Genomic DNA, 13,223 nt, shown 5'->3' on the forward strand with positions numbered 1-13,223 from the left:
CAAAAGTGGCTTTGGGAGGGCAGGGGCTTGACCTGCCCTCCCCTCCCAAGATGGCCAGCTTTCTGCTTTGTGGGCTGGGGTAGCCATAATCTTTCCATGGCTCAGTTTACATCTCATTTGAGAAAAGAGTGTGGTTTATGGAGCTGGCCTGGTTTGAACATGGTGACTCTAATTATCTTCTTTTGAAAAATTAGTTTTTATCTTTAAGTTGAAAGACTCAGAAACTTCTCCTATAGAAGATTTTTAATATTTGATCTGGGATTAAAGATATGAATTAAAAATTGTATTAATGTTGTAAAAGAAAAAATCATCAAGATTTTATGCTTAGGTAGATTTTAGAAGATTAGATTATTCTTAACTTAATTCTTAACTTAATGTATACTTTTGTTGTTGTTTTTCTCTGTTTTTAGGAGATGGTATTTTAGGAGCTGGTTCTTGTGGTGGAATTCCAGTCTTTTTTTCTAGAAACAGTGGGTTGGTGTCTGTAACTTCAAGGGAAAATGTGTCTGTTTTAGCAGAGAATCTTGAAGATTCCCTCGCATCTTCAGTTGCTGGACCAGGCAATGAGGTAGCAGCTCCATATGTTGTAATTTAAAACACCTTTTTTTTCTATATTATTTTAAAATGTCAGTTTCTCTGTCTTCAAATACGTCATTTTTTTTTACTTAGGAAATGTGTAAGTTCTATATTTTGGAGGGTTGCCAGAGGGCTGTGTTGGGCCAAACCCAGCGCTGCATAGGCATTTCTGCCTTCTCATGCTTAGGGAACCTTGCAGGTCCTGTGGACCCATCTCAGATGCATGCACAGCAAGCTCTGTAACCCCCATACTGTTTCTCTATCTCTCCCCACCAAAGTCAGTTAATAGTAAGAGTTGTGATCATTTCTCATTACCTCTCTTTTCTAGAGGCAGTTACTTTTAGTCTGTAGTATTTTTCTCAATATTTATAAGTAATTGATATATTGTTACCTTTCACTTAATCAGTTTTACGTATTATCAGTTTCCTGATATTGAAGATGAAATTTTGAAATAACTCACTACTTTTGTCTTTATCATATCAATATAACTTTAAAATATTTTTCTTTATAACAATTGTGGTTCATCAAATCACATGATATGTTAGTTATATTTTCTTTACTATGCAACTTTATGTGATTCTTTGGGGGTGGGTGTATAACCAGCAGTGTTCTGAGGTTTCTTCTTGCTCTGCTAAGGGATCACTACTGGCAGACTCAGGACCACATAGAGTGCCAGGAATTGAACCCAGGTCAGCTACATGCAAGGCAAATGCCCTATCTATTGTACTATCACTCTGGTCCCTGTATACACTTTGAATAGGACTTTGATTCATCATTTGATGCATTTTTTCTTGTTTAAATAAATGTTTTAAGTATTTAAACCATTTGAATAGAAAATATGAAAAGCATATTCCATTAAATGTCTATTGTTGGCTGTCCTAAGTGTAGCTTTTATTCACTGGTTAAAAATAATAAATAAAACATTATTATTTTACAGAATATGGTTTTTGAGGCTTCTACAAAGAATGAAATGATAGCCCAGGATGATAAAACCAAATTGCTAAAAGCTGCTTTTCTACAATACTGCAGGTATAAATTAAAAAAAAAAAAAAAGATACGATATGACATGTTGCTTATTTATTGACTGGTAACAACTTGGAGAAATGATGCCATTAAGAAATAAGAAAATGTTTTTGTGGTTTCAAAACTATTTTGTGGCCAGACTTGGAGAACACTCCTGCAGGGCTCAGGGCTCCTGGCTCCTGGCTCCATATAGGTACCAGAGTCAAACCTAGGTCAGCCACGCACAATGTGAGTTCCTTAACCATTATACTATCTCTCTACTCCAGATTCAACACTTTCAATAAACTGTTAAATTGAACATGATATTTGAGTCCCACAAGGCTGGGGGGGGAGCCATAATGTAAACATGGTATAATTTATTTTCCTCTCATTAAAAAATGATGATTATGAAGATAGTTTGCAGGTGTCTATTAAATACATTGTTAAGACAGATTGGCTCCACATTTTCATTTTTATAAAAATTCTCATTTAGCCAGTGAGGTTCTGCTATGTGCCACAATGCCACAGAACTTAGCACATTATATAGCTTATGATTCTGTTATATGAATTGCTTTCAGGTGATTCTGAATTTAATTGCTGATTGTGTGGTCAGTTTCCAACTATCTCTGCTAGATTGCTTGCATTTGGGGGGGTTTGAATTTTGACTGGTCAGTTTTTTTTTGGGGGGGGGGGCCACACCTGGCATTGCTCAGGGGTTACTCCTGGCTGTCTGCTCAGAAATAGCTCCTGGCAGGCACAGGGGACCATATGGGACACCGGGATTTGAACCAGCCACCTTTGGTCCTGGATCGGCTGCTTGCAAGGCAAATGCCGCTGTGCTATCTCTCCGGGCCCGACTGGTCAGTTTTTAGCTATTTCATGTTGTCTGATAGAGTAGGCTATCTTAATCTTATTTACATATTTATTCTTGGGTTCTAGAAATAGCAAGCCTTGGTTCACAAATGGTGATACCTGTTGACAAAGACATAGTGTACGGCCACGGTGAGAGATCTGGAAATTGAATAAATATGCTTATTAGTCTGTCATATTTGCCAGTGAACTATTTAATAGTTTGGGGGAAAACTTAATCATTTCAGTTGCCCGTATGTTTTCTGAGTCTGATATACTCTTGGTACCTTCCTTTTTTGCTTGTTTTTGTTTTGGGGTCACACCCGGCAGCACTCAGGCTCAATGCTCAAAAATCACTCCTGGCAGGCTCGGGGGACCATATGGGATGCCAGGATTTAAACCAATGACCTTCTGCATGCAAGACAAATGCCCTACCACCATGCTATCTCTCCGGCCCCTCGTACCTTCCTTATTTAAACAAATACTAGGATAATTATGTTTCAGCCTTTTCTCTGCCCCTCAGGTTAAGACTTCAGACAGCCTTTTCAAGAGCAGATGCAATTAATCAGTTTATTCATTTTATCAAGCAGATCTTTGTTCTGAACACATATTCAGAGTCCATGATCCCACAGGCTCAATCATAATGTTATCTACGGTGGTGTGGCTTACTTTCATGAAAGGATATATTGTGTTGCTATTATTATTTATTACTGTTTTTACATTCTATATTAACATAATGATATACTGTGAGCACATTTCTTGCCCAGGAGAGGGCACTATTAGATAAGTTTTGTGTTGTTTTTCTAAGCCTTCTTTTTCTCTGTGGCATGATATTGTCTTATTGCTGAGATTTGAATGAATAGACTATAATTTAAAATTTTGAATTTTATTATAACACTGTGATTTACCAAGTTGTCCACAATAGTCATTTTAGGCATTCAGTGTTCCAACGCTAATCCCACCATCAGTCTGACCTTCCTTTTACCAGTGTCCCCAATTTCCCACCTATCACCATAGCCTGCTTCCTTGAAGACACAAATAATTTACTTTTTATTGTTTGTTACAACACAAAGGCAAATGGAATTATCAAAACCTGGCTTAACATGGGACTTTTTTTTGTTTGTTTGTTTGTTTTAGTTTTTGGGTCACACCCGGCAGCACTCAGGGGTTACTCCTGGCTCTATGCTCAGAAATCTCTCCAGGCAGGCTCGGGGGACCATTTGGGGTGCCGGAATTTGAACCACCGTCCTTCTGCATGCAAGGCAAATACCCTACCTCCATGCTATCTTATCTCTCCGACCCCTATAAATACATTTCTTTTTTTGTTTTTGTTTTTTTTTTGTTTGTTTGTTTTGTTTTTTTGGGTCATACCTAGCTGTGCTCAGGGGTTACTCCTGGCTCTACACTTAGGAATTGCTCCTGGCAGGCTGGGAGAACCATATGGGATGCCGGGATTCAAACCACTGTACTTTTGCATGCAAGGCAAATGCCCTGCTTCCATGCTATCTCTCCAGCCCCAGCAAGGGACATTTTGAAATGATTGTTCTATCTCTACATTATGTCACTAAAATCATTGTCAAAGAATTTACTGGGGTGTGGTTGGTGCTAGTTGAGCTATCTATGTTACTGTTTAGATTCACTGAGCTTGGTAGGCTACTATGTAACTTTCCCATCAGATTTCCTGTGATATTAGTGGGATGACCCTGATAAAAAATTTTGAGGTCTCCAGAATTTATAGATCTGAAACAAATTTGGTGACTTGGCAGTTTGATATGATTAAGTCATGGAGCTGAGCTATTTCTTTGGGAGGATGTAAATTGTAGCACTGGACAGCTATGATTTGTGCAGGAGGGGAATTTGTTTTTCTTCCTCCCAATATTAAGAATGTCACAGAGGGGCCGGAGAGGTCGCATGGAGGTAAAGCCTTTGCCTTGCATGCAGAAGGACGGTGGTTCAAATCCCAGCATCCCATATGGTCTCCTGAGCCTTCCAGGAGCGATTTCTGAGCACAGAGCCAGGAGGAATCCCTGAGCACTACCGGGTGTGACACCCCTCCCCCCCAAATGTCACAGAAGTATCAGCTTGGACTACCTGGGAAGTGTCAGTGCTCATTGTTTTCTTTGAAGCTTGTAGAGAAAATGGACTCTCTTTCTGCTGGAAAGATGGTGGATGTGGACAGAGTTTCTTCAGATGTGGGGGCTTGCCCCAGTCCCATTCTAAAAATAGTCCCAGTTTTGAGCTTTATAGTTCAGTCTTACCTAAGAAGACTCAGCTGCTCATATTTGAATTTATTTGCATTGCTGGGCTGTTTATGGTGGGATTTGGTGCTGGGCTGCATAGTTGATACAGAAAAGGGAATCTACACTGCCAGTCTCAGAATGCCAAAAAGATATCAGACCAAACCAGAGTATCTGGGAAATATCAGCTGCTATTTTATCTTTTGGCTAGAAGATTATGACTTGCATTTTCAACCCAGAGAGATAAATTAGCAGATTGAGTACATGCTTTGCCTGCAAGGGGCCTTGTTTCCATCCCTGTCACTATATGGTACCTGGAGCTCTGCTAGGAGTGACTCAAAATTGGTTAGACAAATATTGAGTAGCCTCCAAGTACTTCCCTGCCAAGAAAACACTCCCCCCCCAAAAAAAAAACCACCTATGGTTTTATCATGATTAATTTTATTCTTTAATAATTCTGTCAGATTTATGTCTGATTTAACAGATAATGATATTGGTTATCATCATCATTGTATTAGTTTCCAGTGATTATTGTATCAAATAATTTGATACATATTGGGTATGTATACATACTGGGTACACATACTGGGTAGCTTTAAAATGTCTGAGTTTGGAGTTTACTCCAAGTGGTAAAGCATATGCTTCCTGTACACGAGACTCTGAGTTTGAGTACTGGTTTCTTATGCTCAAATGTTTCCTGAGCACCTTAGAGTGAAGGCTGGTATTTTCTTTGTTGGGCCTGATCACTACACTGCCAGCCTGAACGCTGAACTATCAGGTCTGCATCACCACAAGCAGCCCTAGATACCCTGAGTTCAGCTAGCTGTTGCTCCAATTAAAAAAAAAGCCAATACGAGTACATTTTGTCCCAATTTTGTAGGTCTTAAGTCTGGAATAATTGTGTCAATTAGGGCTTGGCTTCTGAAGCTCTAAGGAAGAATCTTTGAAAAACTACTTACCAGGCCAAAGAGATAGCACAGTGATAGGGCATTTGCCTTGCATGTGGCTAATCCAGGAGATGGTGGTTCAAATCCCAGTATCCCATATGGTTCCTTGAGTCTGCCAGGGGCAATTTCTGAGCTCAGAGCCAGAAGTCACCTCTGAGTGCCACAGATTATGACCCAAAAGCCAATAAAATAACCATCGAGGAGAGATAAGGAGGTAAGGCATTTGTCTTTCATGCAGAAGGTCAGTGGTTCTAATCCAGGCATCCCATAAGGTCCCCTGATCCTGCCAGGAGCGATTTCTGAGCATAGAGCCAGGAGTAACCCCTGAGTGCTGCTGGGTATGACTCAAAAACCAAAAAAAAAAAAAAAAAAAAAAGAAAAGAAAAAAAAAATATATATATATACAAAAAATAAAATAAAAAATAAAACCACTTACTGTAACCATGGTGCTTAAAGATATTATTAAAAGATAAATAAAATAAAAACAACCCTAAATTCAACTCTTTTTCTTTTTCTTTTTTTTTGGGGGGTGGGGGAACCACACCTGGCGGTACTCCTGGCTTTTTATTCAGAAATCACTCTTGGCAGGCTCAGGAAACCACATGGGCTGCCGGGGATAAAATCTGAGTAGGTCCCAGGTTATCTGCATGCAAGGCAAATACCCTACCTATTACTCCAGCCCTTCTCTCTCCTTTTTGTTTTTGTTTTGGGTCACGTTCAATGATGCTAAGGGTTTTGCATTCAGAAATCAATGGTTGCATTCAGGAATCAATTGCTGGCGCTGATAAGGATACCTTATTGGATATCAAGGATTGAACCAGGTCGATTGCATGCAAGGCAAAACACCTTACCTATATTGCTCCAACCCCACCTTTTTTATTTTATTTTTGTAGCTATTTCTTTGGAGGAGGGTGTCATATGAAAAAGATCTATCCTTTTTTTCTTTTAACAGTCTCTTCCCCACACCCTCCTCATTTGGCAGTGCTCTGGTATTACTCCTGGCTTTGCACAACTGTCAATTCTGGCAGGCTCAGGGGATCATATGAGATCCCCAGGATTAAACCCAGATTAGACACATGCTAAATCCCTACCTGCTGTGCTATAACTCCAGCCCCTAGTTTTACTTCTTTGTGTCTGTGTGTGTGTGTGTGTGGGGGGGGGGCGATTTGGGCCACACTCTGCAGTGCTCAGGGGTTACTCATGGAGACTATATAGGATGCCAGAAGTTAAACCAAGTCAACCACTTGCAAGGCAAAGGTCCTACCATTGTATTATCTTTCTGGCACCTTTATTTTCCATAGAGGACGAGCCAGACAACATTGCCACTAACTGTAAATGAGGTGGCATTTTTCATTATATTCTTACCCAAAATGGTGTTACTAGTATCTTTTGTTTTTGCTTGTTTTTTGAGCCTTTATATTTAGGGTTTATTCCTGGCATTGCTCTCAGGTATCACTCCTGGTGGGCTCTGAGATGCTGGGGATCAAACCTGGTTGGGCCAAGACAATGTACCTGCTGTACTATCTTTCTGATTTGAATTTTGAGTACTTTATGTATCTGTCATTTTAACCTTTTATCTGATATAAATTTTTTGGAGTGCGGGGCTCCTAATGATTTTCAGAGAACCTATTGTGCAGTGCTAGTAATTGAATGACTTGCAAAGCAATCTACTTATCCCCTGTACTATCTCTCTGGTCCTTTATTCATATATTGTTTGTAAATATCTTCTCCCACTTAGTAGGTATCTTTTTATTTCTTTATTCATTTTATTTATTTTTAGTTTTGGGGCCACACCCAGTGGCAATCTGGGGTTATTCCTGGCTCTTTGCTGGGGATCCAGGAATCCAACCCAGATCTATCCCTGGTCAGCTGTATGCAAGGCAAACACTACTATGCTATCACTCCAGCCCCAAGGGTGTCTTTTCTTAGATAGAGTTGAAGGCAAGCACCTTACCCACAGTATACTGTTAGTTTCACCCAGAGCCTCAGTTTCTTTAGCCTTGTGAAAATTGTTCATTTGTTGTAGGTTGGCTTGTTTTATATTGTCTTGGGTGTGAACTTGTCTCCAATTCTGTATTATTCAGTATGCTGTTGAACTGTTTTTCAACATATTTGTTGACTTAATGTATGCATACAAGTTGTTTCCTTTTTCAAATAAATGTTATGGGGCTGGAGCAGTAGTACAGTGCACTAGCCTTGCATGCCTGGGTTTGATCTCTGGCATCCCATATGGTCCCCCCAAGCCCACCAGGAGAAATTCCTGAGCACAGAATCAGGAGCAACTCCTGAACAGTATCAGATGTGGCCCCAAAACCACATAATAATATGAAAATAAAATGTGTTAAGAGTAACTTTGGGGGGCCGGAGAGATAGCATGGAGGTAAGGCGTTTGCCTTTCATGCAGGAGGTCATCGGTTCGAATCCCGGCGCGCCATATGGTCCCCTGTGCCTGCCAGGAGCAATTTCTGAGCCTGGAGCCAGGAATAACCCCTGAGCACTGCCAGGTGTGACCCAAAAACCAAAAAAAAAAAAAAAAAAAGAGTAACTTTGGACTAAAAGTTTTGGACAATGTTTGCTTCCTTTTAATACTTTTATTTTCCAATTTCAGAAAAGATTTAGGTCATGCTCAAGCGATGGTTGACGAACTTTTTTCTTTAAACTCTGATTTGGATTCTGATTGTGAATTAGACAAAGCAGTTACCCAAATCAGTGTGGATCTGGTCGATGACTACCCAGCCTCTGATCCACGGTGGGCTGAGTCTGTACCTGAGGGTAAGAGCTTTCTATGTTTGATATTAGGGAGTGATCTTTTTAGGGAAGAATATCTGTTCTTTTATTAATGTATATTTCAAATATATGTATTATGTATTTTTTTAAATATTAAGTATATTTAAATATATTAAATATAAAATAACTTAAAATAGTGATAGTAGATTTTGAAAAGGGCTCTCTGAACAGATAAACATAACAGAGTAGAAACTAAGTAAATATTGGAACAAACCTCTTTGTGTTATCTGAAGAAGATTAACTGACATTAGTTTTCTCAGCATTTTATTTCTAAAATGAAATTATTGGTATAAGTAGGCACTTGGTATTTGTTAGCTCTTCCCAAGCAATCACTAGCAGGAGTGATTGATTCCTAAGCACAGAGCAGGAACAAGCCCCAAATACTACCAAGTCAACTCACTTGCACTTCAGAGCACTTCCAGGTGTAGCCCAATTCTGTCCCTCAAAAAGAACAAATTAATAAAGATTTGCTCCCCAGGTAGCACCCCTAACCCTTACTCCCAGTTTGCCCTTTAAAGACAAACAAAAAATACTCTTAGATGTATGTAATATTTTTAGATTCTAGTTGATCATGGATTGAGTTAAAATCTCAGAAAATGAAGTTCTAGACAAGGATTATTATAGTGGTTTTTCTCTGTTTTTTAATTCTAAAACTAGTATATTATGTGATTACACTTTATTGTTGTATTTCAACAGAAGCACCTGGATTCAGTAATACGTCACTGATTATTCTTCATCAGCTAGAAGACAAGATGAAAGCCCATTCTTTCCTTATGGATTTTATTCATCAAGTAAGTATCCTAGATGCTAAGAATAGGTTGTCAAGATATCTGACTTTGATGTGCCTTTTGTAAAATTCTTCCCCAGGATAATGAAAGATCCCTTTTCTATTATTTGCGGGTTCAGGGGAAATTGCTGCTAGATAGAACGTGATTAGTTTTCATTTTCTTTGTTGATTAAATAAATGTTCCCTGGTGCTGGAACAGCAAGTCAATGTCCAGTAACCCGTATGGTCCCCAAGCCCTACCAGAAGTGATCCCTAAATATAGAGTCAGAGGTAAACCCTGAGCACCACTGGTGTGTCTCCCCCACCCCCAAAATGTAAGCATTCCAGGATATGTATGTTATAGGCTATCTAACAATAAAAATTAATCAAACAAAAACATTAAAAAATAGTGCATTTTGGGGCCAGAGAGATAGCATGGAGGTATGGTGTTTGCCTTGCATGCAGAAGTATGGTGGCTCGAATCCCAGCGTTCCATATGATCCCCCGAGCCTGCCAGGATCGATGTCTGAGCATAGAGCCAGGAGTAAACCCTGAGCACTGCTGGGTGTGGACCCCCCCCCCAAAAAAAAAAATAGTGCATTTTATTATTTTAAAAGCAAAAAAGAGAAAAATAAAAAGAGAAATGGTATTTTATGGCTGAAGAGATAATACAGTACGTAAGGTGCTTGCCTTGCACAGGTCATTCAAATTCAATCCCTTGTATCCTACATGATCTTGTGAATTGAGTGCAGGGTCTCAAACCTTGATCTGCTACTTGCAAGGCAAGCATGCTACTCACAGTCCTATCATTTTTAGCATTTTAGGTATGCTACAGTTTAGTAGGGGTTAGAGGAGAGACCAAGATTTTTCTTGTTGTAAGTATTCAGTATATCAGTTAAGTATATCAGTTAACTTATAGTCCACCCCAGAGTGTGATGTATTAATGTTTTTTGGGATCAGAGCATTTACCTTGTATAGACACACTCAAGTTGGTTCCTATATGAACCCCCAAGTATGGGAGTGGTCATTTTTTCTTAGTTTTTGGGTCAGACCCAGCAGTGCTCAGTGGTTACTCATAATTCTGCATTCAGTAATTACTCCTGGTGGTTATTGTTGAATCATATTGAATGCTGAGAATAGAACCCAAATAGTCCACATGCAAGGTAAATTAATGCCATACCAGTGAACTGTCTCTATGATCGCAGGAGTGTTTCTTGAGTGCAGAACCAGGAATAACTCTGCCAACTGTAACCCCCAAACAGACAGAAGACAATTATTTGTATCAGCGTGGTAGAGATACTCTTTAAAGTAAAGAGATACTCTTTAAAGATACTCTTTATTTTTCAAGTGTCAGTTTGCTTTTAATATGTCTTTCAATAATTCCTGTAGGATTGGTTGGGAGTTTTTCATTCAGTACTTTGAATATGTCACTACTCTTTTCTTGCTTGTATGATCTCAAGTGGAGATTGGCAATGATTCTTATATTATTTTTCTTTTACTTGAGTTTTTTTTCTCTATTAGTGCTTTAAGTAGTCTGTCTCTGTCATGTTTTCATAATTTAGTTGCTATGTGTCTTCGGTGTTTTGTTTTGTTTTCATCTTTTGGGGGGGGTTGGGTAATACCCGACCATTCTCGGGGTTACTCCTGGCTCTGCACTCAGAAGTCGCTCCTGGCAGGCATGGGGGACCATATGGGATGCCAGGATTTGAACTGGGGTCCATCCTGTGCTGGCTGCATGCAAGGTAAACACCTTACTGCTGTGCTATCCCTCCTGCCCTTGCATCTCTTTTGTTAGTTACTCTGTAGGCCTCTTGAATCTGTGAAGAAGTTTCCCTTCATCAACTGGTGAAATTCTCAGTTACTCCTTCCACCTATCTTTTTTTCCATTTTACTTTATCCTCTCCTTTTGTTATTTTTGTAATTTGGAGATGATTTCTGTTGCTGTTTTCCACCAACTAATTTTCCTTCTCTATTCATCTATTTCCCTTTTCTTTTGCTACTTAATTATCAATGACTTGTATCTTATCTTCAATATCTTCTATGTTCTGGGGGGAGGGGTAAATGCCCAAAAGTAGAATTACTGGATTTTATGGCAACTCAATTCTAAGTTAAGTTAAACTCTCGATTCCTTTTGTATGGCTCTTTGATATTCTAAGTCAGTTCTTCCTTGAACTGATTGAATTTCTCCTCCAGAGCTTGTTTGATTTCTGTTGCCACAGCATGAAGTATCGGTTTGAGGTTCTCCTTTATGAGGCTCAAGATATTTTTTTCTAATTTTTGTCTTTTATTTATGTAGAGGAAAGAATACATAGTAAGTGAGATACAAGTGATTTCAGAATTAGAAGTTCCAGGATTTTCCTGGATTTCTGTCCTTGTCTGCCATTGCAGGTGGATTTCTTCGTCTACCCAGTGTCCTTAGATTTTTTTTTTTTTTTTTTTGGTTTTTGGGCCACACCCGGCGGTGCTCAGGGGTTACTCCTGGCTGTCTGCCCAGAAATAGCTCCTGGCAGGCACGGGGGACCATATGGGACACCGAGATTCGAACCAACCACCTTTGGTCCTGGATCGGCTGCTTGCAAGGCAAACGCCGCTGTGCTATCTCTCCGGGCCCCGTCCTTAGATTTTTGTGGGTTCTATCAACTCAGTATTAAATTCCCAGTATCTAAATACTAATATAACTTGCTATTTTATACTGATCTGATTAATTTTTTATAGAGACCCTGGGATGGGATATTTGAAAATGGGATGGCATTCAGTGGACAAGCAGGTTTAGGTCTATTTACTCCCATTTAGATAGCAGTGTTGTTGTGGAAAAATTCTGAAAGTGGATTGTAAATCCCCTGTTCACAACCAATAGCCTGGGTGTTAGTGAAATTGAAGGAGTAAGTTATCTCCATATTTATGGACAGTTAACTTTTGTTAAAGGAGCTGAAAATATGAAATTGAGTAAAAATAGCCTCTTAATCAAACACTGCTGGAGAAACTGGATCACCACATGTAAGAAATTAAACTTGGGTCTGTATCTCACACCTTAACATAAAAGGTCAATTTAAAGTGGACCAAAGACATTGAGATCTGACCAGAAACTATAACGTACACTGAGGGAAATATAGGCAGAAGGTGCTGAGATTTGGACTTGACTGGTATCTTTGATGATACCACTGGCAATAAAACAAAAAATAAATACATCAAATTAAAGAGTTTCTGGATGGAGAAAGAAGCACAAGCTAAAATTAAAGGACCTTTCTTGGGAAAAATATTCATATTCAATATGCCAGATAAAGGATTGATATTGAGGGTACATAAAATTTTCACAGAAATCAACAACGACAGCAACAAAAATATCCAAAAACTCCATTAAGAACTGGGGGAGAGGAAATGGACAATTCTCAGAACACAGGCATAGGGCAATTAGGAACATGAAAAAGTACTCAGCATCACTGTCATTAAGGAAAGAAGAGTAGAAATATCTTCTCATACCACTGAGACAAGCACATCAGAAATACTGGAAACAATCTGTTGGAGGGGATGTGGTACAAAAGGAGCTCTCATCCACAGCTGGTGGATATGATGTCTATTTCAATACTGGAAAACAGTATAGCAAGTTCTCAGTGAACTTAGAATTGAGCTGCCACATAACCCAACAATTCCACTTTGGGGCATCTACCCCAGAACATTCATTCAGAATGACATATGCACAGCATTTTTCTTTTTTTTTTTTTTTTGTTTTTTGTTTTTTGTTTTTTGGGTCACACCCAGCAGTGCTCAGGAGCTACTCCTGGCTCTACTCTCAGAAATCGCCCCCGGCATGCTCGGGGGACCATATGGGATGCCAGAATTCAAACCACCGTTCTTCTGCATGTGAGGCAAACACCCTACCTCCATGCTATCTCTCCGGCCCTTGCACAGCATTTTTCTTTTTTTTTCTTTTTTTTTTTTTTGTTTGTTTTTGGGCCACACCCGACGGTGCTCAGGGGTTACTCCTGGCTATCTGCTCAGAAATAGCTCCTGGCAGGCACGGGGGACCATATGGGACACCGGGATTCGAACCAACCACCT

General features: G+C 39.4%; 1 protein-coding gene across 1 annotated transcript in view; it reads left to right on the forward strand.

The window, feature by feature from the left end:
• NUP133 (nucleoporin 133) overlaps window positions 1-13,223 on the forward strand; it is a 77,537-nt gene that overhangs the window by 35,154 nt on the left and 29,160 nt on the right. Inside the window, exons 11-14 of the mRNA XM_049776416.1 lie at window positions 411-568; window positions 1,514-1,605; window positions 8,220-8,383; window positions 9,095-9,189. Coding sequence (XP_049632373.1) covers window positions 411-568; window positions 1,514-1,605; window positions 8,220-8,383; window positions 9,095-9,189 — 509 coding nt within the window. The remainder of the gene's footprint in view (window positions 1-410; window positions 569-1,513; window positions 1,606-8,219; window positions 8,384-9,094; window positions 9,190-13,223) is intronic.

Source organism: Suncus etruscus, chromosome 7, assembly GCF_024139225.1.
Source record: "Suncus etruscus isolate mSunEtr1 chromosome 7, mSunEtr1.pri.cur, whole genome shotgun sequence".
NCBI lineage: Eukaryota > Metazoa > Chordata > Mammalia > Eulipotyphla > Soricidae > Suncus > Suncus etruscus.